Below are 22,777 nucleotides of genomic sequence, written 5' to 3' on the forward strand. Positions count from 1 at the left end.
GGAGGGGGTTTGGGGGACCGGTGAGAAGGGTGAAGAGATTAAGAAGCACAGATTGTCTTGCACAACCCATGAACACAGACAACAATGCGGGAGTCAACTGGGGGTGGGGGAGCAGGTGGGTCTGGGTAGAGGTGGAGAAAGGGAAGAAAAGTAAGAACAATTGTAACAGCGTAAACAATAAAAAAAATTTTCTTAAAGAAGTACAAACTGGTAGTTTCAAAATAGTCACAGGGATATAAAGTACAGTTTAGAGAATACAGTCGAGAATTTGTAATAAGTATGTGTGGTGCTGGATGGGCGCTGGAAATATCAGGGAAACACTCTGTAGAGTACGTGATGTCTAACCACTACGTGGTACACCTGAAACTAATACAAAATAACACTGTAAAATAAAAGCATTTTGGAAATATGCTGCACATAATTACTTTAATCCAACAATGTGTCCTCTAATTAAATTTTTATGAAGATTATCAAATAAACAAGGACTGTTTTATTTACAAAAAATCAATAAAATTACAGAATGATGGCTGGACAAAAATGACTCCACACGCATGAGGTCTAGAACAGGAGGACCAGGCCAAAGGGGACTTTAGAGCTGGGCCCCTAGAAGTCACCCGGCCCAGAGGTGGTGAAACCGAGGGCCAGGCAGCTGCCACGGACATCCTTCTCCGGGGCAGGCGCAGTGCCACCAGATCTCACAGGCTTTCCCAAAACACTAGAAACCTGGACTTTTAAAGTCTGAAAGCTTCTGATTTTTAAATGTTGACAACTCACTAAAAATTATAAACACCGCAGATGAACAATATATGTCTTGTGGAAGAGGAAACCGTGATTTAGTCCATTTTTTTTGACAGGAGGATGACGTTGTGAGCTCCAGCACCCCAGATACCTGCCTGGCCTTGCGGTCTGGTGCTTTTCCCATGGGCTGCCGTGGCGGGGGGCAGGGAGGAGTGCCGTCAAAACCATGGACTTCTTGGTGTGTGTCTGTCCAGCAGGAGGTTTATGTGCCTCTGAAATGCACGCAGCCTCGCTGCGGAGAAGCAGATGCCCACAGCACCGCTCTTCAATTTCATAGGTTGTGAGGCGCTCAGACCACTGCAGCCTTTCCATTTCTACGCAGAAAGCGAGGTCCATGCGCTAATTCAACATCTGCCATCAAAACGGTCTTATGTCAAACTTTAAAGTGCCTCTGTGCCCACAGATTAACTATCTGGAAAAATGCATTTTAAACCTTCTGAGTACAGGCACTGGAAATCTCATTCTACCCCCACTTCCACCTCCATCTCACATCTAAGGGACTCACAGCCTGCCAGGTCTACCTGGAAGCTCTAACTTCAGATATAAGTGCTTAGTTGAGTCTGATGTTAGAATTTGCTTCAGAATTTTCTTTGTACTTCTGGTGGGTCTAGTGCTGCCTCCAGTGCAACTTCTACTTAAGAATCTATTTTAAGTACATCACCAAGCACTGAAAAAGTGATTTGTTTTTCGTCTTTTTTTTTTGCAGGAAGCGGACAGTTGGGAAATTATAGAAGGGCTGAAAATAGGTCAAACTAATGTCCAGAGACCAGATAAACATGAAGGCTTTATGCTGAAGAAAAGAAAATGGCCTTTAAAAGGCTGGCACAAGGTAACATTTTCATCATACTGTCTTCAGGTCACCTTTGTAAATGGAGGCTCTTATTTGGTGTCATTAGGTGGGAGCCAAGGGTACAGTTGTACGAGGGAAGCTAATTTTCAAGGCCTTATTTTAGTTATTTAGGCTGCACTCAACCTGTCGTTCCTGTTTAAGTCAGATTTATAGCATCTGTATCCAGGGGGAAAATTTATTTTTTAAACATTTTAAAATAAATTATTTTGTATTTAAAACCTAGTTTGTACATATTGTTGTCTCCTTTGCTTTTTTACTTGACTTAATATGAGTGTGTTCTTATTAAACATTCTTCTAAATAGGAAATTTTAAGAAATTTATGCATGTATTCCACTGGGTAGATTTACTGAATGAATTCTCCGCCACAATGAACCAATTCCCTTTTGCTGGATATGTAGGATGTGTCTAATTTACTGCTGTGCTCTTGTGATGGACATCCATACACATGAATTTCTGTTCAATTCATTGGGGTAAATTCCTAGAATTACTGTTACCAGTGCAAACTAAAGGTGGAAATTCACTGATCTTGGAAGTTTGGTTATTACTCTGTAAACTCTGCAGTGTATTCTCTTCCCTGCCCCACGTGCTTTTTCCATCTTCCAGCTTCAGTTACGGAGAAAATATCTGGCACTTCCTTGTGGCAGTGACCCGAGTAGCAAGAGGTCTGTGATGCTGAGGGGGAAGCTGTCCTCCCTCTTCAGGGTCAGTCCTTTGACAGACCGCCCGCATCTGCTCTGAAATCACCGGAGAACGGGCTCGTCTACTTGGCACATCTGCCGATGGATCTCATCTCAGGGCAGATGGATTTATTGGCCCAAGATGCTGAGTGGTGGCTGCCCGTCGGCCCACAGTCGGGAGGTTATGGATTGTAACATCCTTTAGGAAATGTATTTTTTGCACTTTAAGGGAAAGACTTAAAAATGAACCGATGGGAATGCCCAATCCTCTGTCTCTGAAGGTGGAATAAAAGCATGTCAAAGGGGTTCCAACTCCTTTTCCTTCTCATTTGCCAGAAACCTTTATGGTCTCCCCTGAACGCCTGTTATTACCCCAGCACCAGTAGCCTCTCTCCACCCTCGCTCTTCCTTGGATTTTGGCCAGCTGGCCATACCTTCCTAGCATCTCTTTTTGCCTGCCATTCTGGCCTTACTACTGTGCAATTCCTCGAGTCAATGGCCTTGCTAATCTCTTTCCTCATGACCATCCTATAGGTTATCCCTGCTAAAATTATTTAATAGGAATGGAAAAAAAAGTCAAAGAAAAATTTGATTTGAATTACAAACTTTAGCACTCTCAGTACGTGTTTCAGCAAAACTGGCTGTGGCTCAGCAACACGTCCTTCTGGACCATGTCTCAGAACGTTTTGCTACATAAATTCTAGGAGGTTCTCCCTTGCCTTACCTCTTCTCCTGGTCTCTAGTGCCCTTCGATATTTATTCAAGCATCAACCCATTTGATTGACCTAGTTACAGGAATTGAGTAACCAAGCTGTTTCCAGCTGTACAAATTCTTCTGGTGCTTATTTCTTGCCCCCCAGAACTTAAAACAAAGGGGGTCTCAGTGGCCTGCTGTGAGTTCTGTGCAGGGTGTTTCCCAGGCCCTACTCCTTGTGGCGTCAGCATCTAAGAGTTCCTACGGCCCTTTGAAACTTCCAGCAGAGTCACTGTCCCGCAACAGAAAGACTCGCTGCATCTGGAGAGACCAGAGGAAGGCACTGGACCCATTGTTTGGTTGGGTCTGGGAGCTGTTTGTTCTTTTGTCAAGTGCCCATGGAAAGGAAGTCAACAGCAGAGCATTCCTGGGTGTTCGCAGAGCAAAAATGGCTCCATTTATTTGAACTGGACCAGGAGTATCCTGAAGAAGATGAGAGATGCCCACAGTCAATTAATATATCTCCATGTCTCTCTCTCTCTCTCTCTCACTTTAAACCCTCAATGTTGTTCAGAAATAATTTTCTATCTCTTTTGCTAGTAGTAAAATGCAGGAATTCTGCTTACTGGAAATGCACGCATATTGCTACGGCTACTTTTTAAACTTCCCAAATCATTCATTACTCTTTGATCCAGGCCACTGGCTCCTTAACAGAAGTGAGCATTTTCAGGACCTAACCGTAGTACCCAGGGAAATACAGTTTACCTTCAGGGTGAAAACTTCCCAAGCTCCTCACAAAATCCCCATGACCTAACTCAAGTTACTTTTACTCTGCACTTTCCAAAAAAATCCCAATGTGATTCATTCAGAAAGTCTTAGCTGCAGGTCCTGAGATTCACTGCTCCCCGCAACCACCCTCATTAACAAAAACCATGGTGAAAAGATTGCATCTCAGTTGGATTATGTGTAAAAGAACCTGAGTGGAATAGTATGGAACTCAAACTCAGACTTTGTGACCATTTAAGGTGTCCGACAGTGGCCAGGTACACTGAATCCACAAACATTAAAGTGATATATGTATTGATTACTGAATGCCAAGTGACATTAACCCACGCTCGTGACTGTTTTATAGAATTCAGAATACAGTAACTGGGGGTTGTTTGGTTCTTGCAGCGTTTTTTTGTCCTGGATAATGGAATGTTAAAGTATTCAAAGGCACCACTTGATGTAAGTAGCACACAAGGCATGTTTCAAAGATTGATGTAGATTTTGCTTGAAGCAAGTACACTGCACAGCTGCACAAGCCTTGTGCCATAGTTACCAGCTTTGCTCATTTCTGTGCCTGTAATATTTAACAAGCTACCAAACTTCCATGCTGCATGGAAGGTGTGTTTTATGCTTCAGCTCAAGCTAGCGTAGCATCTCAAACCAGTGCATGGAGATTTAACTATTGTAATGTCTGTTGTTCGAAACAAGTTTAAACCTAAAAGTGACATACTAATAAAAATCACCATTTCTATCTCGGAGAGAAACCCAAATAGGTTTTTTCTGTGCCTTAACAAACTATGCTTTATGTGCTTTTTTGAGATTTAAAACAACCTTTGTTCCTGTTAATGTCCTTTTAATATCTACCTTAGGAACTTCATTTCATGTCATATTTCATATCCTCTGTCATTTTATCTTTGGAATCCCAACTCACTAAAATTATTCCAATTTATTTTTCTTTAATGTAAAAAGTAGTTGTTTGCATGCAAAACTGGGAGATGCCCTCCTTGTCATTGTGGTGTAGGGGAATAGCGGATTTCAGCCTTGTTCTCATCTCTTACGTTGAATCAGCTGTTCGTCCTTGTCGGACAAGGGCAGCCAGAGGACGGGCTAGCTGCTCGGTGCTCTCTGGTCCCAGCTGCCCGGTTCTGCCCAGCAGCTGTCTTCTAGATGATTCCTTGGGGATGTTCTGGGTTGTAGGTCAAAGATTGACCATAGTTATTTTAGGAACCATTAAAATTATCTTTTGGGGGATATAAATGATGCAATCTAGAACTATGAAAAATTGACACTATATGATAGCCTAAAACAGAAGTAAGAGATGAATAGTCTTAGTGAAATTGGTGTGAAGTCACAGCAACTGCATTTGTCCTCAGAGTAAGGACTTTAATCTCAGAACCTTACCCCCATTGCCTTGGTAGAGGAGGTGTGGTGTTCCCTTTCCCATAGATAAGCGAAAGATTGCAGTAAGCTCACTTTAGTACAGAAACACACAAAATCCCATACCTTCCAGCCTATTTACTAGTCTCTTGATTTCAGATTCAAAAAGGGAAGGTCCATGGAAGCATCGATGTCGGACTCTCGGTCATGTCCATTAAAAAGAAAGCTCGGAGGATAGACCTTGATACAGAAGAGCACATCTATCATTTGAAGGTAAAGTTGCTTTTCAACAGTTTCTCTGCCATTATCAGGGGGAAATTTCACTGATAACCTGGCCTTCATCAGTGGTAAACAGGATATCGGTTTCACTTTTACCTCCTCTTGTTCATTGTGTTAGGTGAAATCCCAGGACTGGTTCGATGCATGGGTCTCCAAACTGCGCCATCATCGACTGTATCGGCAGAATGAAATTGTGAGATCACCAAGAGATGCTAGTTTTCACATATTTCCTTCAACCTCCACAGCTGAATCCTCGCCAGCTGCTAATGTTTCCATTGTGGATGGGAAGGTATGCCTTTGTTATATAAAAATCAGCCCAGAAATTGCTTGGAAACTTAAGCAGACACGTAACTAAGTCTCATTTGCCCAACCAGAAAGAGAAAGTTTCTTTGGTAAATTAGCCCTCAGAAGACGAGAGTGACAGTAGGCATCAGAGTTAATCACAAGTATGGATTCGATGGGTATGTGGATCACCAAGAGAATTAACAGCTGCTTTTCCTTTCTATGAATGGACTGCATCCTCATTTTATACTGCTTTTGAAGACTGTTAGGAAGTAGGGTAAACATTTGGTTAATTGGCACCTAGAAATCAATGTCTTCCTTGGTGGTAATAAGACTACAAAGTTTTGAAAATGAAACGTGCTTTTTTGCCTTGAGGTGTAATATATACGTGATCCTTGGAGAGACCAGTGAATTTCCCTCAAAGTTAATGCAAGTGGGCGAGAGATGTGCCAATAACAGAAGCAGTAGCCCATTTGAGTAGCCCACTGGTCACACGTTGTGTTAAGCACTTGGCCTTTATTCATTTCATCTCTAATCTTTAGTATAGGTAAAGCTCAGAGACGGTAAAGAATTTTTCCAGAAGTTACGTAGCCTTTAAACAGCTGAGCTATGATCTGAATCCTCATCTGTCTGTTTCCAAAGTCAGTGCCCTTTCCATTATACAGTACTGGGGACCAGATTAAGGGAGGCTGAGGTTCTTAGGGCCGTATTAAGAGTTCATTTTCTATGTTGCTAAAAAACTAGAGGTGTTGCCTATTAAAAATCAAGGTTAAGACCACAGGCAGGGAGACAGCTCTTTCTGCCTTTGATTCAATAATTAAGGGGTCTGAACCACAGCCACACTGCCCTGCCCGGGAGTGCTCCAGCTTCGCCCTTGGCACCTGATGTGGAGAGCAGAGGCCTCTGTGAATAACTGGCTGCCACAGGAGTTGGGTTCGAGAGTGTTTCAGTGAAAACTCCCCTTTTCTCTTTTTTCTTATATAATGATATAATATATGTTTTAGATATATAAAAGTTTTACTTGCAAAGCACTGAAAGGCCTCATAGAGTAATTGCAAGACTAATCAAATTAGATTAAATGAAATACTACTGTATTCAGTTTTTGCTATTTCAATGGAAATTACTCAAGTAATTTTCGCTAAATCCCATGAGTTGCACTTCATAAGGCTCTCAAACCTTCCTGGCGTAGCCTTGCCAAGGAATGTTTAATTAGTCCTAGGGACATTGTATTGTGTTAACGCTGATACTAACCAGTTCTGAGATGAAGGGGAACGAACCGGGAGGTTAGAAGGCCAGGGAATAAGGCACTTACTGAGTGACCTCTCACAGATGCTCACGATAGTCCCCAGGTTTCTCTGGGCCTCCTGCCTTTCTCCTGCCTTCTCCCAGCAGAATAGAATGAATCCCAGCATTAGTCCAAATTAAACAAGAAATGTATCCCAGGTAGATATTTTAAAAACACAAAATTTTAATCCTTTGATCGTTCCAGCTCCTGCCTGCATCTTTGGCACAGAGAGGTGATAAAAGTTACATTATTTTCCTCCCTTTTGTTAGTTATTAAATAACTTGGGTGATATCTGGAATGGAGAGCGAAGAGCAGGTCCTCCCCACTGTTTGCCTTGGGATAAGAAAGCTCTTCAACCCCGATGTTCATGGAGGATCTATGGCTCTAGTTATGAGTGACGTACTCTAAGATCCAACCCAGTGAAAAATCCCCAATGCATTTATCAAAATGCAATAAAGTCTGAGAAGAGCTTTTTATCTCCTCACTTGCATTCTGAGTATCACATTTTGAGACTCCTGATTGTTAATTGGTCTGTAGCTCTGTGTGGATAATAAGTAAGTCTGTCTTTGCTAAGTATGTGCTTCATTCACTTCATAATGAGTTAGAAATGACACAACCAGTTGTCATTGAATATTAAAGTCAAATACAGAGTTTTAAAATTGTTTTAGCTTTTTGGGAAAATAAGTTTCTGCTCTTTTTTTTAACCGAGCATTTACTATATTCACTTTAGAATCTATATAGTTCATATGACCTTATTTCCCATAAAATGTCTTCAATGGAAAGTCTATCAGCTTTAAATAGTAATTTGCTAAGACTGCCTTTTTATAAACTATAATTTTCAATATGCATTCAAAGCATTTGCAAGATTACTTGCTGGTGGATAACCTACAGTATTTAGGAATCACAGGTGTCTACCGAGACCTTGAGCTGCTCGTGAGGGTACAGAGTTGAGTCCACAGTAAGGACACCGTATTCAACAACAACTTACAGAGTAATTTAAAAGTATTGGGAATTTGAGTTGGCAGGTCCTCATGCATATGAGATATAATACACTTGAATGTGGTTCCCTTTGCTGTGTAATAGCGATAGCAACCTAATGAAAGCGGTGTTAGTGTTAGGGATTTTGGCCTCACTGAGCACATACGTTTAGCCAAGAGGCTTCTTCCGTATTTTCATTGTGCCCTTTCTTCCTTTCTTTTTTAATGCTGCTTTAAGAATACAGGAACTACTATAAAGGACACATGGACAAAACCAAGGGGGAGGGTGGAGGTGGGGGAGGGAGGTGGGTTCACCTGGGGTGGGGTGGAGGGATGGGGAGAAAAGGCATACATCTGTAATTGAATAACAATAAAAATTTAATAAATAAATAAATAAATAAATAAATAAATTTCCCCCCCCCAAAAAAAGAATACTTGTCACGCAGAATGATGAGTATTTTTAAGTCACTTAAATATGCCTTTTCTGCTTAACTGCATTTCTTTTTGTTTATTGTAGATGCAACCCAACAGCTGTCCGTGGCAGTCCCCTTTACCAAGCAGCAGCAGCCTCCCCTCCACCTGCACAACCGGCCAGAGGAAAGTGGCTGCCTGGTTACAGGACTCGGAGGAAATGGACAGGTGTGCAGAAGGTCAGTTCTTGCGTGGTGTGGGCTATCAGAATAAGCCAAGGAACAGAAACAAAGGTGAATTGTGGGTGCCACACCTTTCACTCCCCAACCTCCTTGATTGCCTCGAACTTTATTTTCTTATTTTTATACACCAGACCCTTCTTCTTCCCAGAAAACCTGTCAGTTCTGCACCCTCACAACTACTGAATCTGGTTTCGTCCTTACCCTGATGTCCATCCGCTTCAGCCTTCTCACCTCATCTCCTTACCTGTTCCCTCTGGCTTCTTGAGCCTCCCCTCTCCCTGGACCCCGGGAGGAGTGCTGCTTCAGGAGCACCCTCCACCCTCACTCCTTCCCTGTCTGCCCCATCGCTCCACCTCACCTGTGCACTGCATTGCATTGCTTACAATAAATGGCAAGACTATGTTGTATCTTATATCCACAGTTACCTCTTAAAGGTGTTGCACTGTGGATCAGTTACTAAATATTCTGAACTAATACACAGTTCCCTCACTCTGCCATCTCTAAGCCTCTTAGTCTCCAGAAACTTTCTCCTCCCTGTAATGAGCCTGAGCACGTAGGTCCAGACTGGATCCACAGACCATTTCCATTCTACAAGACAGTGTTCATGTGACCTTCAAAAATGACAAAAACAAGGATCACTTGGGAAATATGCAATAAGGCTAAATTGATTTAGTTTTCAAAATTATATAGAGATAATGTTGGGCCTAACTTCTTTGATATTAAGTTTTCTCTTTTATAAAATTATGGTGAAAGTAGTTGTTAGATTTTTTTTTTTTATGTCCTCAGAAAAATGGAAACCTGGCAATCTTTGTTGGTCTCCCAACCAATTTTTTTTTTTACTGTACATGCGTGAACTCAAAGTCTGCAGCATTTTTATTAGTTCTCTATATCCCAAATTTACTGTGTATGTAAGAATATGATTTTGGGAAGGATGTTATATGCATAAAGCATGTCCAGCTGACACTCCATTAAAAGGCTTTTACTTGAAGATGTTCACAAAGCACACAGGCATTACTCTGACGGTATTAGCTTTGGGTTGGGAAAAGAAGCTGAATTTCACTTTCCTGGAATCCTGCGGGGTCTCCTCAGCAGCAGTTCTAGACATTTCCGCCTCTCCTCTACTTTCTGAAGCCTCACGTAAGCTTGTGACATTTAACCTGACCACCTACATTGCTGAAAAGATTGAGACCCTTCCTTGGGACGAAGTCTGTTCTTGACCAAAACGCATAGACATTGGCCTTGATGTCAAGAAGCCCCTGATTGGTGGGAGGGTGCACTTGTCTCCCTTTGTGCTGCTCCACGACACACCGTGGCCCATCCCCTGTGCCCTCGCTCCAGTCTTGGGGTGAGCCTCCTTCACCCCATCCTGACTGCTCTACCTCTGTCCTCCGTCCTGCACTTCTGTTCTTCAGGATTTAGTGCAGTAACTACTACCTCCTCTCTTGGGAACAGCCTCAGTTTTTTCCACTCCACTCCCTCCTGCTCTCGGCCCGTGGACTCTGTGTTCTCTCTCCTAACTTGACTTTCGTCTTTTATTTCTCTGTGGAGGAAACGTTCTTGGTAACAGGAGGCCCTCTGATTTCTGCTGGGTTCTCAGGCCTCATCCTCCAACCTGCCCTGCAGGACCCTCTCTAAGGAGCCCCCTCCCTGCAGCCTCCTTAAATTCTCTTTTTCTCTGACTGCCCCTCCCTACTTCATTAGGCTTCTTGTATCGCCAGCCTTAGTTGTGGGGACAGTCAAGGTTCAATCATCTGCTTTCTACTTCAGTAATAGTAACTACGTTCTATTGGGTGCTTATCATGGGCCCAGCGCTGAGCTAAGCACTTTGCGTACAGGGATGGGCAAAAGTTGGTTTACAGTTGTGAGTATGCAGAACAGAGTTTATTCTCGTATTATTATTTATTTATTAGTTATTACATTGTTTTTATTATTAATAACCTACTTTTGCCCACTCCTATATATGGTTTCTGTAAATTTTCACAGTAGTAGCAAGCAAGGATTATTATCCACAGGGAATCCAAAGCTTAGAGAGGTCAAGTAGCTGGTCTGTGTTACACACCAAGGACTTGGAAGAGCTGGAGGGCTAACCCAGGCCAACTTGATTGTGGTAATTATGCTCTGTGCTTTGAAGATGACAGGTATGCTCATCATTTCACATGAAATCTCTATTTTGATGATGGTGGTGGTGGCGGTGGCAGTGGTAGTGGTGGCAGCTGCTGATAGTTATTGGGGACTTCCTCTGTGACAGACACTGTTCTAGGTGTTTTAGATGCATTAACTCATTAAATCCTCTCAGCCCCAGGGTACCAGTGAGCACACTTAGCTCACTATTCACACCAAGTTCACACAGCTAGTAACAGTGGAGGTGGGAGTCAGCCTCAGGCAGCCTGACTGCAGGGCGTGTGCTCTTGATCACTGCGCCATGCATGGTCTTCTCCAAAGGGCTGAAAATCTTTAAATCTCAGCCCTCTGTATCAGCCCATGCTGTATTCCCATTGCCTCCCTTGCTATTGGTCATCTGTCTACACGCTCTGTCCTGCCTCTTCTCAGCCGGTTGGAAACCAAACTCTGTCTCTGCCCTGAATGGTCCCAATCCCTGATCCATCCTGTTTCTGTCACTGCTGCCATCATAACCACCCCTGAAACCTTAGTGTCATCTCTGACCCTCCCACCCATTCATTCAGCCGAGACTGAGTTGTTACTTCTTTGAAAGCATCCCCCCTCCTTTCCCCTTCATCTGCACTTCCTCTCAAATTCCATTTCTGCTTTCCTAGCTCAGGCCCAGTCCGCCCAGTCTCTGGGCGGTCACCCAGCCCCTGGCTGGACCTCTCGCCTTCAGTCTCTTGCTCTGCTGCTCCATCTCTCTCAGAGGCTCGTGGGAAATGACTGTTCCTGAACAAGTTTGCAGCTCTGTGCAGCACTTAGCAGGCGTCATTCCACTGCACTCAGCCATGAGATGTGCAGGTATTGCGACCATCCTCATTTTGCAGATGAGGAAAGTGAAATGCATGGAAGTTAAGAAGTTTGCCCAAGATACACAGCTGCCCTGGTGGGGAGGTTGGGACTCCAGCCAACCCATGTTTGACTGGCCCCAAAGCCAGCTACATAATGTTCCCTCATGACTGATATTCCTTGAAATAGCTTTCATGCAAAACTCCCTTCAAGGGGTCCTCCATGGACTCTGGGACTTTCATCCAAACTACTTAGCCCAGCATATAATACTCAGCTTCCAGTTTTCTGACCCTACCTACCCTTTCATTGGCCCAGCTAAATGTACGTGCTGCTTGAACCCACTTGCATATTCATGCATCTGTGCCTTTGCATGGGTTGTTCTTCCCACCCTGCGGTGCCCCCTCAGCCCTTCTCCTCTCTCGTATTTTGTTGAATTTTCACTGATCCTCCACACATTTCGTAAAATCTTGAAAGATTCCACTCTCTTTGAAGTCTGCTGTGATGACTTCAGACCACAGGAACCCCCCCTCCTAAGCCACCCCAGCACTTTCTCTTTGGTCTGTACGGATTGTTTCACAGAATCCCCAACATTGCAGGTGGTTGCATTTCAGAAGTTTATCCTGAAACATCAACCTGAACCCATAACACATTTGACCTATAGTTGCAATACTTAAAGTGACAAGCTACTCGGAAATCTGGACTTGTAACAGTCCAGATCTTCTCCAGTACGTGAGGGAATCGCTTGGCTCTTAGAAAACATTATTTCCCATCGAAGCAAAATGTCACATTAATATTTTATGTACCACCTTTATATACCAGTATATGCCCCTGTTAGAGATGGGTACATACCGTCCAACATAGAGATAGTTTATTGTGTACTTTTTTTTTACACGAGAATGTAAAATCCATGAATCTTGCTTGACTGCTGTATTTCCTGTGCTTAGGACTTTGTGGGGTACACAGTGTCTCCCCAGTCAGTGGTACCAAAATGGAATAACAAATGGATAACCTTGGATATACCTTAATTTATTTAACCATTCCACAATCTTATGACATGTTTCTTTCTAGACAAGATAGGGCATAATGAGAAAATAAACTGCTAGAGATTTAAGTTTTTAATTTTTCACTATTATAAACAATCTTAGCAGTCCTTTCTTGGCATAATTTTTACTTTTTCCCAGATTCTAAATTTAGATTTAATCTCAGTTTAATGAAATTCTCAAGATTTTTTAAAGGTATTTTTATTTTCTTGGGCAAATCTTTATAATCTTAATATGCAGCCAGACACTTCAGCCGGCAGTGAAATCCTGCCAAGGATTCCGTTCCCTCTGTATTTTCAACACGGGAGTGCTGAGGGTGGTGCAGCTTAGACGGGAGTGCTGAGGGTGGTGCAGTTTATTCGAGGCGAGGCCCTAGTGGTAGGATTAAACTTGATGTGACCAATATCCTTAAAGGTCACTTCTGGTTTCCATGGAGTTTTCTCTTCTACCATCTCTACATCAGGAGAGTAGGAAAAGTAAATACTACTATCGCCACGTAACAGGTGAGGAAACAGGAACCAAAGATTGTAAAGTGAATCAGTGTCTCCTGAATCCACTGACTTCCGACTCCCAAAGTTTTAAGTCCTTTGCCTTGAACTGAGTTCATTACAAAGTTCTCTTTCCATTCTGTTAGGGAGGGTTTTAAGCCCAAGTCCAGATTTCTGTGCTACCTACACACCATTTGTGTAGAGTAATCACAATTAGTAAGAAGTACGAATGCAGAATTTACTGGATAGAAGGCTCAATACACAAGCAGTGTTAGATCGTCTCCCCACCACACCTTGCTACTGATGTAATTTTGTTATTTAAAAGGCAGGTTCAATGTAGGTCCCTCGTAGCCATCTTCTTTCTGCTTTCCCCTCTAACACGTTCCTTCCTTCTTCGCACTAATTTTCTCCCTCATTTTTTCCCTTTCATCTTCTGTATTTCCTTCCCTTCAGAGCCACTTTACCTTGTGTTCTACAAAGGGAAGGGGAAGGGGCCTACAAGGGTGCTGCCTCCCCTGAAACGGGGAGGGGTTGTGGGCAGTGGAAGGGCCCTGGCCTTCCCGGTATTGTCTTCCTCCCACCTCCATGGGGTGGATCCCTCTCTGAAGGAATTCAGGCCTCTGATGGCCACGGATTCCCTGGAGGAACAACAGCAGCTCTTGAACAGCCCACCTGGGCTCCATCCTGAGGCAGATGCTGCTGAGAGGGGGGACCGAGGTGTGGCCTGGCCTCCGATAAATTGCTCTGTGTGAAGAGGATCCGCAGTCCTCTATAAAGAATACTAACAAAAATCCACCCAACCCAACTACCTATGTTATTTGATCCAGCTAATCTTTAGCCATATTTAACAGCAATGTTTTGCTGCCTATACCAAACCATAGTTGTAACAATTCAGATCTTTGAGATTGAATGAGAAACCAAGATAATAGAAGTGAAATTTTTACCCACTTCCACAAAAATAAGAACAATCACTGTATAATTTTTCAGATTTATAATTTTTCAGTTGCATCTCTTCATAAATAGTACACGTGCAAAAGTCATCATATAACTGGGAGCCATGTTCTAAATATTTACTAATTGAGTAAAGACTAATAACTCAATATCTTGACTGTATTGAACCTCACATACTAAAGGTCAATTTTCTGAGATATTGTAATATGCATCTCTTTAAAAAATGTGTTTAAATGTAACAAAAAATTTAAAATAAAATTAAAATTTTTTTTTTCATCCCGAGCAGTTTGAACAGAATGAGTTTCATGCCCAAGGAATGCTGATCTTGTGGGGCCGAGGAACACACTTTGAGAACCTTTGGTTTTGTTCAGTATAACATTTCTACTAGATTGTAAAGAAATCATGCGTTGCCACATTGTCAATGAGCTAAATTATAGATAAAGATGTTCGTCGGACTCTGCATTCCATCTTACTTTTCTGAACATGGCTTTGCCTCCACCCAAATTCCAAGTAGCCACCTTGAAAACTACTCCAGGAACAGGTAGACAGGTTCTGACCGGCAAAACCGTACAACTGCCGAAGCTTCCTTGAGCGCGCTTTATGTGACAAGGGCCACCCGAGCAGGAAAGTGAGTGCACGCAATTGACTGAGGTTTTAATGGCTCTCTACACTAATAGCTGTTAATTTGCAAGAGTGCACTTTGAAGTCATCATATAATAATGTGTGGTTTAATGGCTCTAAACCAGAGAAGGGTCTGGGTTTTGGGGGTTTTTTTTTTCATTTTCCAGTGTCACCATTATATGTAAACGGGTCTGCCTAATTACGTTTGCCATCATTTGGATTGGCTCACTTCTATTACCACCACCACCACTCCCTGCCCAGTTCTAACATAATTTTATTTCTGATTTTATTAGACCTTGCACACTGCCAGTCAAACCTCGTGGAACTTAGCAAACTTCTGCAAAATTTGGAAATACTTCAGAGAACACAGTCAGCACCGAACTTTACCGACATGCAGGTAAACACATTGCTGCTACTGGTAAAAGGACCTTAAGGTATTAACTCAGAATTTTTACTGGATTGTGCTATGAATATTTAAGGTAATATTTAAGGGAAAAAACTACAATACAAATTAGTTTCTATTATGGGGTTATTCTTAATATTTTTGAATCTTGGTGCCATTGACATAAGATGTATAATTTGAAATGTTTTACATTTAAATACAAACTAGGAGAAATAAAAATCAGAATCAATCTTCCATGTTTGTGTTACATTAGAAATAATAGTTTTGAAGACATAACTTAGATGCTCCCAGAATTATTACCATCTTTTCATGTGGGAAAAAATGCTAAAGATCTCTAATCCCATAGGTTTTGTATAGCAGAAAAGTATATTTTATGATTAAGTTCTTCTCTTTGCTTTTAATGCCCACTATGCATCAGATAACGCCTTTCTCTCCTGGCTGGTTTGCTTAGGTGTCTTAACCACGAGTCTTGACTAACTTGCTATGCTCTCTTTGTGCCTGTGTTGTCTGTGTGAACTTAATACTTTGTTGCTTTTAACTATTTGTGCAATGTAGGCTAACTGTGTAGATATTTCAAAGAAAGACAAGCGGGTCACAAGAAGATGGAGAACAAAAAGTGTCAGCAAAGATACAAAAATACAACTGCAGGTACAGACTTCACTTTTCTTTCATTCGTATTTTTGCATATTTTATAGTCTATATATCAGTTCATGGAAGTGAAAAAGTTTACGGCAGCTTAACTGCTTGAGAGCCAATGCTTTTCAGACTGAGTTACATTATCTAAAATAGAGGGAAATCTGTTCTTTTTACTCTGATCTAAAGAAGATCTAATTTTAAAGAAATTAAAATAAAGGTAAAAATTATTTAATATGACTGCAAAGTGGCATTATTATTCTCAGTTATGGCCTTAGAACCATTAAAATAGATTTTAACACAAAATCACCTTAAAAATCTCAATAAAGACCCAGTGGGTTGTATTGAACTCTCATTTTTATATACTAGGCCTTAAAAGAGCCAGCTTTGTCCAGATTTTCATCTGTCAATAAAAGAGTGAGAGCTGAAATAGATTGGAAAGCAACAAACCCAGGATGTAGCCTAATCACCGTGATTTCTTGGCAGTATCATTTCATGTATTTCTCTGAAATTTTCTGGGCTTCTCTTTGCTCCTGGGTGAAGGAGTTAACTTAATGATCTTTGAATTTCCTTTGAACTCTAAAATTTCATGATTCTACATAAATAGATATTATTTGGCCATCAACAATCACTTTTAAAATTGGAAGTGAAGCCTTAATGGCTCATGATAAATTTACTTGAAATTTATTTTCAATAAGTTATTTATTTGAAGTGAGTAATTTGAAAATTTTAAATAAGATCCTATTTTGTTATTTTGTCACAGTGAAACTAAGTATGATAAATGACTAAAACCTCTTATGTCATAAATCATATTACTTTTAGATCTTTAAACTAGACTCTGTATTTCTCCAACCCTGGCTATGGATTCACAAAGGCCCTTGCCCTGCACCATCAAAATTAGACTTAGGACTTTGCTTTTCTTTTTATTGCACTATAAATTAATTTATATTCTAATACAAAGGTAAAGGGAACCGCTTTTCAGAATACTTCGATGTCTTCTGAATAAATAATAATTCTTCTTGACTTCTGACTATTGATAACATTTTTATGTAGTAATTCTGAAGTGTAAATAACAAACTCTTTGTTGCTTTGCTTGCTAATCTGATGTATTTGAAAATAAGTTTTCATAAGCACTAAAAATCCATGGTCTATTTAGAATTTCCACATCCCATGAACAAGTTTTTTGTGTTCCTTTGTTCAGTATGATTTTTGCATGTTTTCCCCTCTATTCAGAAAATTAATGCTATAGAGACAAATGTCCAAATGACTTCACAAGAAAATTACCTAAAATTGCTTTTGGCAGTTTCATTTGTTTTGAGCACGTGATTGTCTACTTTTCTGACTGTTTTATTTTTTTAAAGCATGGTGTCTATGGTTATTATAGCTGGGAAAAAGAACCATTACATTAAAAACATCTTTGGAAAAGGCTAGCATTATACAAACACGTATATGCACTTGAGATGAGGTATTATTTCAATCTTGTTTTTATCAGGTTTCCCATTGAACAGATTCCCACTCACAGCTGTTGTCCTGGATAGAATGGCTCTCATGGAGCCTGCGTGCAATGTCCCTGGCAGCCCGCTGTGGCCAGAGGCCACCATGGTCCCACATTGCTCAGTTTATCTGAAGGAATAGAGTGCAACTCTGAACAACCCACAGAGTCGAGCCTGTGCTTTTTCAATGTGCAGAAAGTTTATGTTTTAAGTCATCAGAAGAAATTATTTAAAAAGCAGGAACATATTCTTCATCCCTACTCGTACAACATTTTTGGGTGGCTTATTAGGTTTTAAGTTTTTATTTATGCTGTTTTGCTGTTTTTTTGTTTTGCCAAAAGAGTAACAAAATGGCCCTCATGATGCTGGTTTAATTTTGTTTGAGGGAGATTGAAATCAGCTCATACCCACACTCAAAGGAAACTTTAAACTTTCAAAAGTAAGAGATTTAGTTGTACCTCCAAGTGGAAATAAATAGAGTGGGGGTGAGCAGTAAGCTATGAATCATTCCCAGAGAAACCTCGGCCCCACATGGACTGGCTGGTAAAACAAAAGGCTTGGTGGGGGAATGCTGCAGAATTTGGTTCCATCCCTGGGCCTTTTCTGCTCACCCAAACCAACAGGCCCTCCAGGATCCCTTAGGTGGGAACCACACACCCAGCCAGGAGTAGTTATAACCCATATAAATGCCATTACTCATGAGTATTTCACCTACAGGTACAATTCCTGTTTTAAGTGTTTCTTGACCACGGGAATGCCATCTGATGGTGCCATGTACTTGTTTCGAGCCCATGATCATCTCACTACTTGAACCACTTTCTGTGATGGTCATTATTACAGCCAGCTTGGGAGGCTTTGTAGTGAGTGGCTCATGTTTCATCCCCGCTGTTGTTTGTAACTTTCAGTATACCAGACATTTGTGAATGGACCTAGACTGTCTGGTGGTGGTGGTGGTGGTTACTGTTACTGCTGTTGTTGTTATTGGCGCTTTCACTGAATTTTGCATTCGGGCTTCTGTAGCAGTTTTCGTTTTGAACTAATTATAAAACAGATCATTTAAAAAGTTGACCCCAGGAAAGTAAAAATGAACATGTCGTACTGGGTGTTCGATTGCTTATTTTTACACAGGTTAGATTGTGCTGTTGATTTGAACGGGAAGGTTATGGCCATGCCGCCACTAGAAGCCAGTGGGAAACTAGCCTCAGGAATCCGTTGTGTAACTCAGTGAAGGCAACATTTGTCCCAGGAGGCTCTGTGGAGATTACCTTTTAGAAAAAGGACTTCCTGTCTTCCAAACTTCAAATTTTGTGGTTCTAATAAAAATCACAATATGATCATTCTACAGTACCAGTTGGGCTGTATTTTAAATGCAGTAGAGGAAGGCAAGAACTGAGTGATTTTGGAAGGGTTGCTGTAGAAGAGGGAAAGCTGCTAATTTCCTGTGTTACTGATAGCATGAATTAAATACCAGATCCCTAGTTGTTGGAGAGAATGAGGAATAGTAGGAAGTATGGAGTAGCCAATAAATGACCTGATGCTATTCATGTGTAGCTATCCTAGATCTCACAGATGCTCAAATGACAGTGTAGGCTCAAAATAAGTTCTTCTTTTTTACTACATTTAAATATACAGGGATTGTGTATAGGAAAATTCTTTGGTGGAAAGCAGGTGATATATGTATGTGTGCATATAATAAACATATGTTACATATGAGCAGAAGATTAAAGAAGATGGAAGAGAAATGTGATTGCAATTTGGCAAATATAAAGAGAATTAGAGGTATAAGAATATAAAATATTTGTCTGCTGTTCCAGAAAGACCAAAGCAGCCCTGCTGTTTTTTCTGGGTCTGGACTGTTTGGTGACTCTAACACACATCTCAGTTCATTGGAATTGAAATTAGTGCTCACAACCCTGAAGAGACGGGATCTGTCAAATGGAGGCAGAGTTGCCTGGCCAGCAGGAAATGTCGTTATTCTTACTCTTGTCCACCAAGAAGAGAAAAGAAAGGAAGCAAGCTCAGGAGCCCTTCTTCTGGCTTACGCATAGGTGCACATCACTGACTGAAGCCTGTGCTCTCAGGTCTCATAGCTGATTTTTGTAGGACTTTTTTCTTATGCTATGGGGATCCTCCTGGAAAATTCTTCAACCTGAAAATCCCAGCACCATTCCTACTGTTGAATGCCAGAGAGCTTCATAGGAAGGGAACAAAAGGGGAGTTGAAGATTCCTGCTACCCCTTTCCCTTACGTTTTCCTCTAACCAAGAAATAAAAAAATTCTGCCTGGCCATTGGGAAGCCCCTATTACAACCTGCTCGTTTTAACGTTTGCATATTATTTGTTTAATTGCTTTTTCCTAAACTTATTTTTTTTTATTTGCTTCCATTTATTGAGGGCCTTTTGACTTCCGATAACGTGACATTGCATGAATAAAGCAGTATGCAAATGTATTTTACCTTGCAATCCCAAGCTATTCATCAGTTCATACCTTTCTATCCCTTTCTGGGTGGGGGTGTTGTTTAGCAAATAGGCGGATGTGTTTGGGTGTTCTGCAGTGAGAGGGATGAACTTTTCTCACTGCCTGAATGCCCCTTAGCACTCTTTTAAATGCCAAGATTTAGGAAAAGTCAACCACAGTTAAAAACTCTCCCTCTCCCTTGTCTGATGATCTTTCGTCCTCCCACATCCTGTCCTCTCTCTGCCTCATCCCGTGTTTTTTCCTCCCTCCTCTTCTCTCATTCACTGTCAGGAAGGGCCATCTGTGAAGGGCCAGTTCAGCACAACTCGGCGCCGGCAGAGGCTAGCGGCAGCAGTGGCTACAACAGTGAGTGGATTTCAATCTCAAGCAGACGTTTAATAACAATGAGAAACTGTGTACGAGTGTCAGCCCCCGTTTCAATGGTGCCACTTGCGTGTGACCGTGTCAACTGTGGCCCGCTCCTGGGTTGGCGTGGCTTTCGCATGTTTTCTGGCTGCCTTTGCATGGCAGGAGTTGACCCGGATATTGGTGTTTGCGATGGAAAACTATTACGTAATCCGATTCTGTACCTCTCCTGTCAGTGTAAGAAATAATTTCCATTCAAGGTTGCGAAACAGCACAGCCCCTTGTGGTGTGGGATTTCCTTAAATAATGTTTTTTGTTCGTTTTTTTTGTTTGTTTGCCATACTGATATTGGAACCTTTGCTAACTGATTTCTGTTTTCCTAAGAAAAGTCATGTTACTACAGACATAAATTGTGCTTTTTTTTGTAGCAATGTGACTATTTGAACAGGATGTGAGAATAAAGAAATGAGAGGGTAAGAAAAGGTGAATTTTGATGTCATATCTAAATGGCTACACAAGTTACACTTAGTAAGAGAAAAATGTTTTCTGGAGTGAATATTGAGCTAGAAATCAGAAACTAATGTGGCAAAGCAGAAAAACCACAAAGTTAAGTGGTTTAGTTCATATCTAGAGGTTTGTTTGGGTGTTCTTTTAAAGAGAAAATAGAATGGATGTTCGGAGGACAGAGGAAGTATTGAGGTAGATAAGGCAAGTGACAAATTTAAAACTGAGTAGGTGTTCAGAATAGTGAATGGTCCATATGGAGCATCAAGTAGAACATGTCAATGCCAGAACCCTTTGCTGCATAAAAGGAAACAATAATATTTGCTTATTCATGACATCCTATCAATTTTTTAAAAGTAGAGTACTGAGTTCATAACAATCATAGATGTTGTTTTGATTATTAGATAATATCCCTTGGGTTAATAAGAGTTTTACTCTTGCTAGTGGTGGAGTGTATTTAAAATTAGAATTGCTGAAAAATATGAAAAGGTTTGGGTTGTATGATAGGAAAACAGACACTGATGCAGGGATTGGTTTCTCCTAATGATTGGCCATCAACTCTTCCATTTTATCTAGATGCTTAGCTGGACTGTTTGAGCAACAAAGTTGATTTTGCTTATGAAATGAACCAGTGACTTGGAATTTATTAGGGGACTGACTCTTAAACCCACATTTTCTGACTCTTAGGACAAACAAATTATTGAAATGGGTGCCCTGGCTAATGTGTATCTTACGCCGATGCTCGAATGCAGATGAAGAAAGTGTACGACAGCTGCATGGAAACAGTCTCACAATAGATACATGTGTAATCTGTTAAAGAATTCTTCAATGACATCTTTCATTTGTAAAATTAAGAAATCAAGTGATGATTAGAGAACACTCTCTCAGTGTGGAATGGCAAATGCTAATAATATTTCCTTAAATAATATACTTCTAAGATGGCACCTAGGGAAGTGAACGTTGCTCATTTTTTCGTTGCAGATACATTAGCGAATACAATAAAACTGGGATGAGAACCTACTTGCATTGAATGAGTTTATATTTTAAAAGTTGAGGGTAGAAGAGGAAAACCTTTTAAAAGAGGAAAGTGTTAATGCCTGCCTTCCAGGGTAGCTGATAACTTAGATGCACCTAGTGAGAAGAGGTACTGGCAACACTTAGCAAAGAATTCAGGAACAACCAGGGGGAAAAGTTTCTCTGCACCCTCTAGGTTTATACTTGAACTGCACCCCAGAGCATAGCAACCCTCAGCTGGCCCCTCGGCCCCCCCATCCATATCTCAGGGACCTGACGCTGGTGACTCAGTCCCCTATTTCTTTTACTGCAGTGGTTCTCCTTAATTCCCCACACTAAAGTTACCACACACATTTTGAGCCCATTCTATCCTGCTAATACCTTTTATCCAGAATTCTTCCACGTGACTCCTAGTCACTCATTTTCCTTGACCGTTCAGGGGTCTGGGACAGCTGAGACAGGCTCCCAAAGAAAAGTGCACCCAAGGAGATGCTTCAGGGATTTATTACTGTCGATCCTGAGCACTAACACCCAAGTGGTCCATTTGCAACATCAGCCAGACCCAACAGAATAGGGGGTGGAAAAAGAGAAACACTGGCCCCTCAGCATGGATGGACTCTGAGAGCCCCGATGCTACCTGCACTCTGCAGAAGGGTCCCTGTACACGTGATGCAGAATTACAGCCGCGGACCTTTCATCCTGGCTCCACGAGTCATCTGCACTCACCCTGCTCTTGCATCTTCTCTTTTTCGGTCATGCTTATTACCATTGCTAAATTTCAATGCCAGTGCCTCCACTATCAATCCATTTGTCTTTTAGCTTCTTTCTAGACAGGTGTTAAGAGCATCTCCTGCCCAGGCCAGTGTGGCTCAGTTGGGTGGAGCATTGTCCCATAAACTGAAAGGTTGTGGGTTTGATTCCCGGTCAGGGCACATACTTGGGTTGCAGGTTCAGTCCCCGGTTAGGGCGCCTGTGGAAGACAGCCAATCAATGTTTCTCTTTCACATTGATGTTTCTCTTCCTCTCTCTCTCTCCCTCCCTTCCCTTTTCTCTAAAATCAGTGAGCATGTCCTCAGGTGAGGGTTTAAAAAAACAAAAACAAAAACCATCGCCTAACATCCCCATTCCAAACTGTAGTTCCTAGCACCAGAATGGTCCAGTTTCAAGCTTCCTCCCGGTCACCGGACTTCAAGGAAGCCTTGGGTTTCTTTCCTG

At 41.5% G+C, this 22,777-nt stretch overlaps 1 protein-coding gene across 7 annotated transcripts in view; it reads left to right on the top strand.

The window, feature by feature from the left end:
* Nucleotides 1-22,777, top strand: part of OSBPL6 (oxysterol binding protein like 6) — a 197,019-nt gene that overhangs the window by 135,667 nt on the left and 38,575 nt on the right. For 4 of the 7 annotated variants that reach the window (XM_045196285.3, XM_024561508.4, XM_053918802.2 and 1 more), the window contains 8 exons: nt 1,505-1,627; nt 4,193-4,246; nt 5,324-5,437; nt 5,562-5,732; nt 8,505-8,637; nt 14,986-15,089; nt 15,651-15,743; nt 19,970-20,044. In XM_045196285.3, the coding sequence (XP_045052220.1) occupies nt 1,505-1,627; nt 4,193-4,246; nt 5,324-5,437; nt 5,562-5,732; nt 8,505-8,637; nt 14,986-15,089; nt 15,651-15,743; nt 19,970-20,044 (867 nt within the window). The remainder of the gene's footprint in view (nt 1-1,504; nt 1,628-4,192; nt 4,247-5,323; nt 5,438-5,561; nt 5,733-8,504; nt 8,638-14,985; nt 15,090-15,650; nt 15,744-19,969; nt 20,045-22,777) is intronic. The other 3 variants (XM_045196286.3, XM_024561509.4, XM_024561510.4) reach the window with 3 other exon arrangements.

The sequence above is a fragment of the Desmodus rotundus genome, chromosome 2, assembly GCF_022682495.2.
Source record: "Desmodus rotundus isolate HL8 chromosome 2, HLdesRot8A.1, whole genome shotgun sequence".
NCBI classification, from domain to species: domain Eukaryota; kingdom Metazoa; phylum Chordata; class Mammalia; order Chiroptera; family Phyllostomidae; genus Desmodus; species Desmodus rotundus.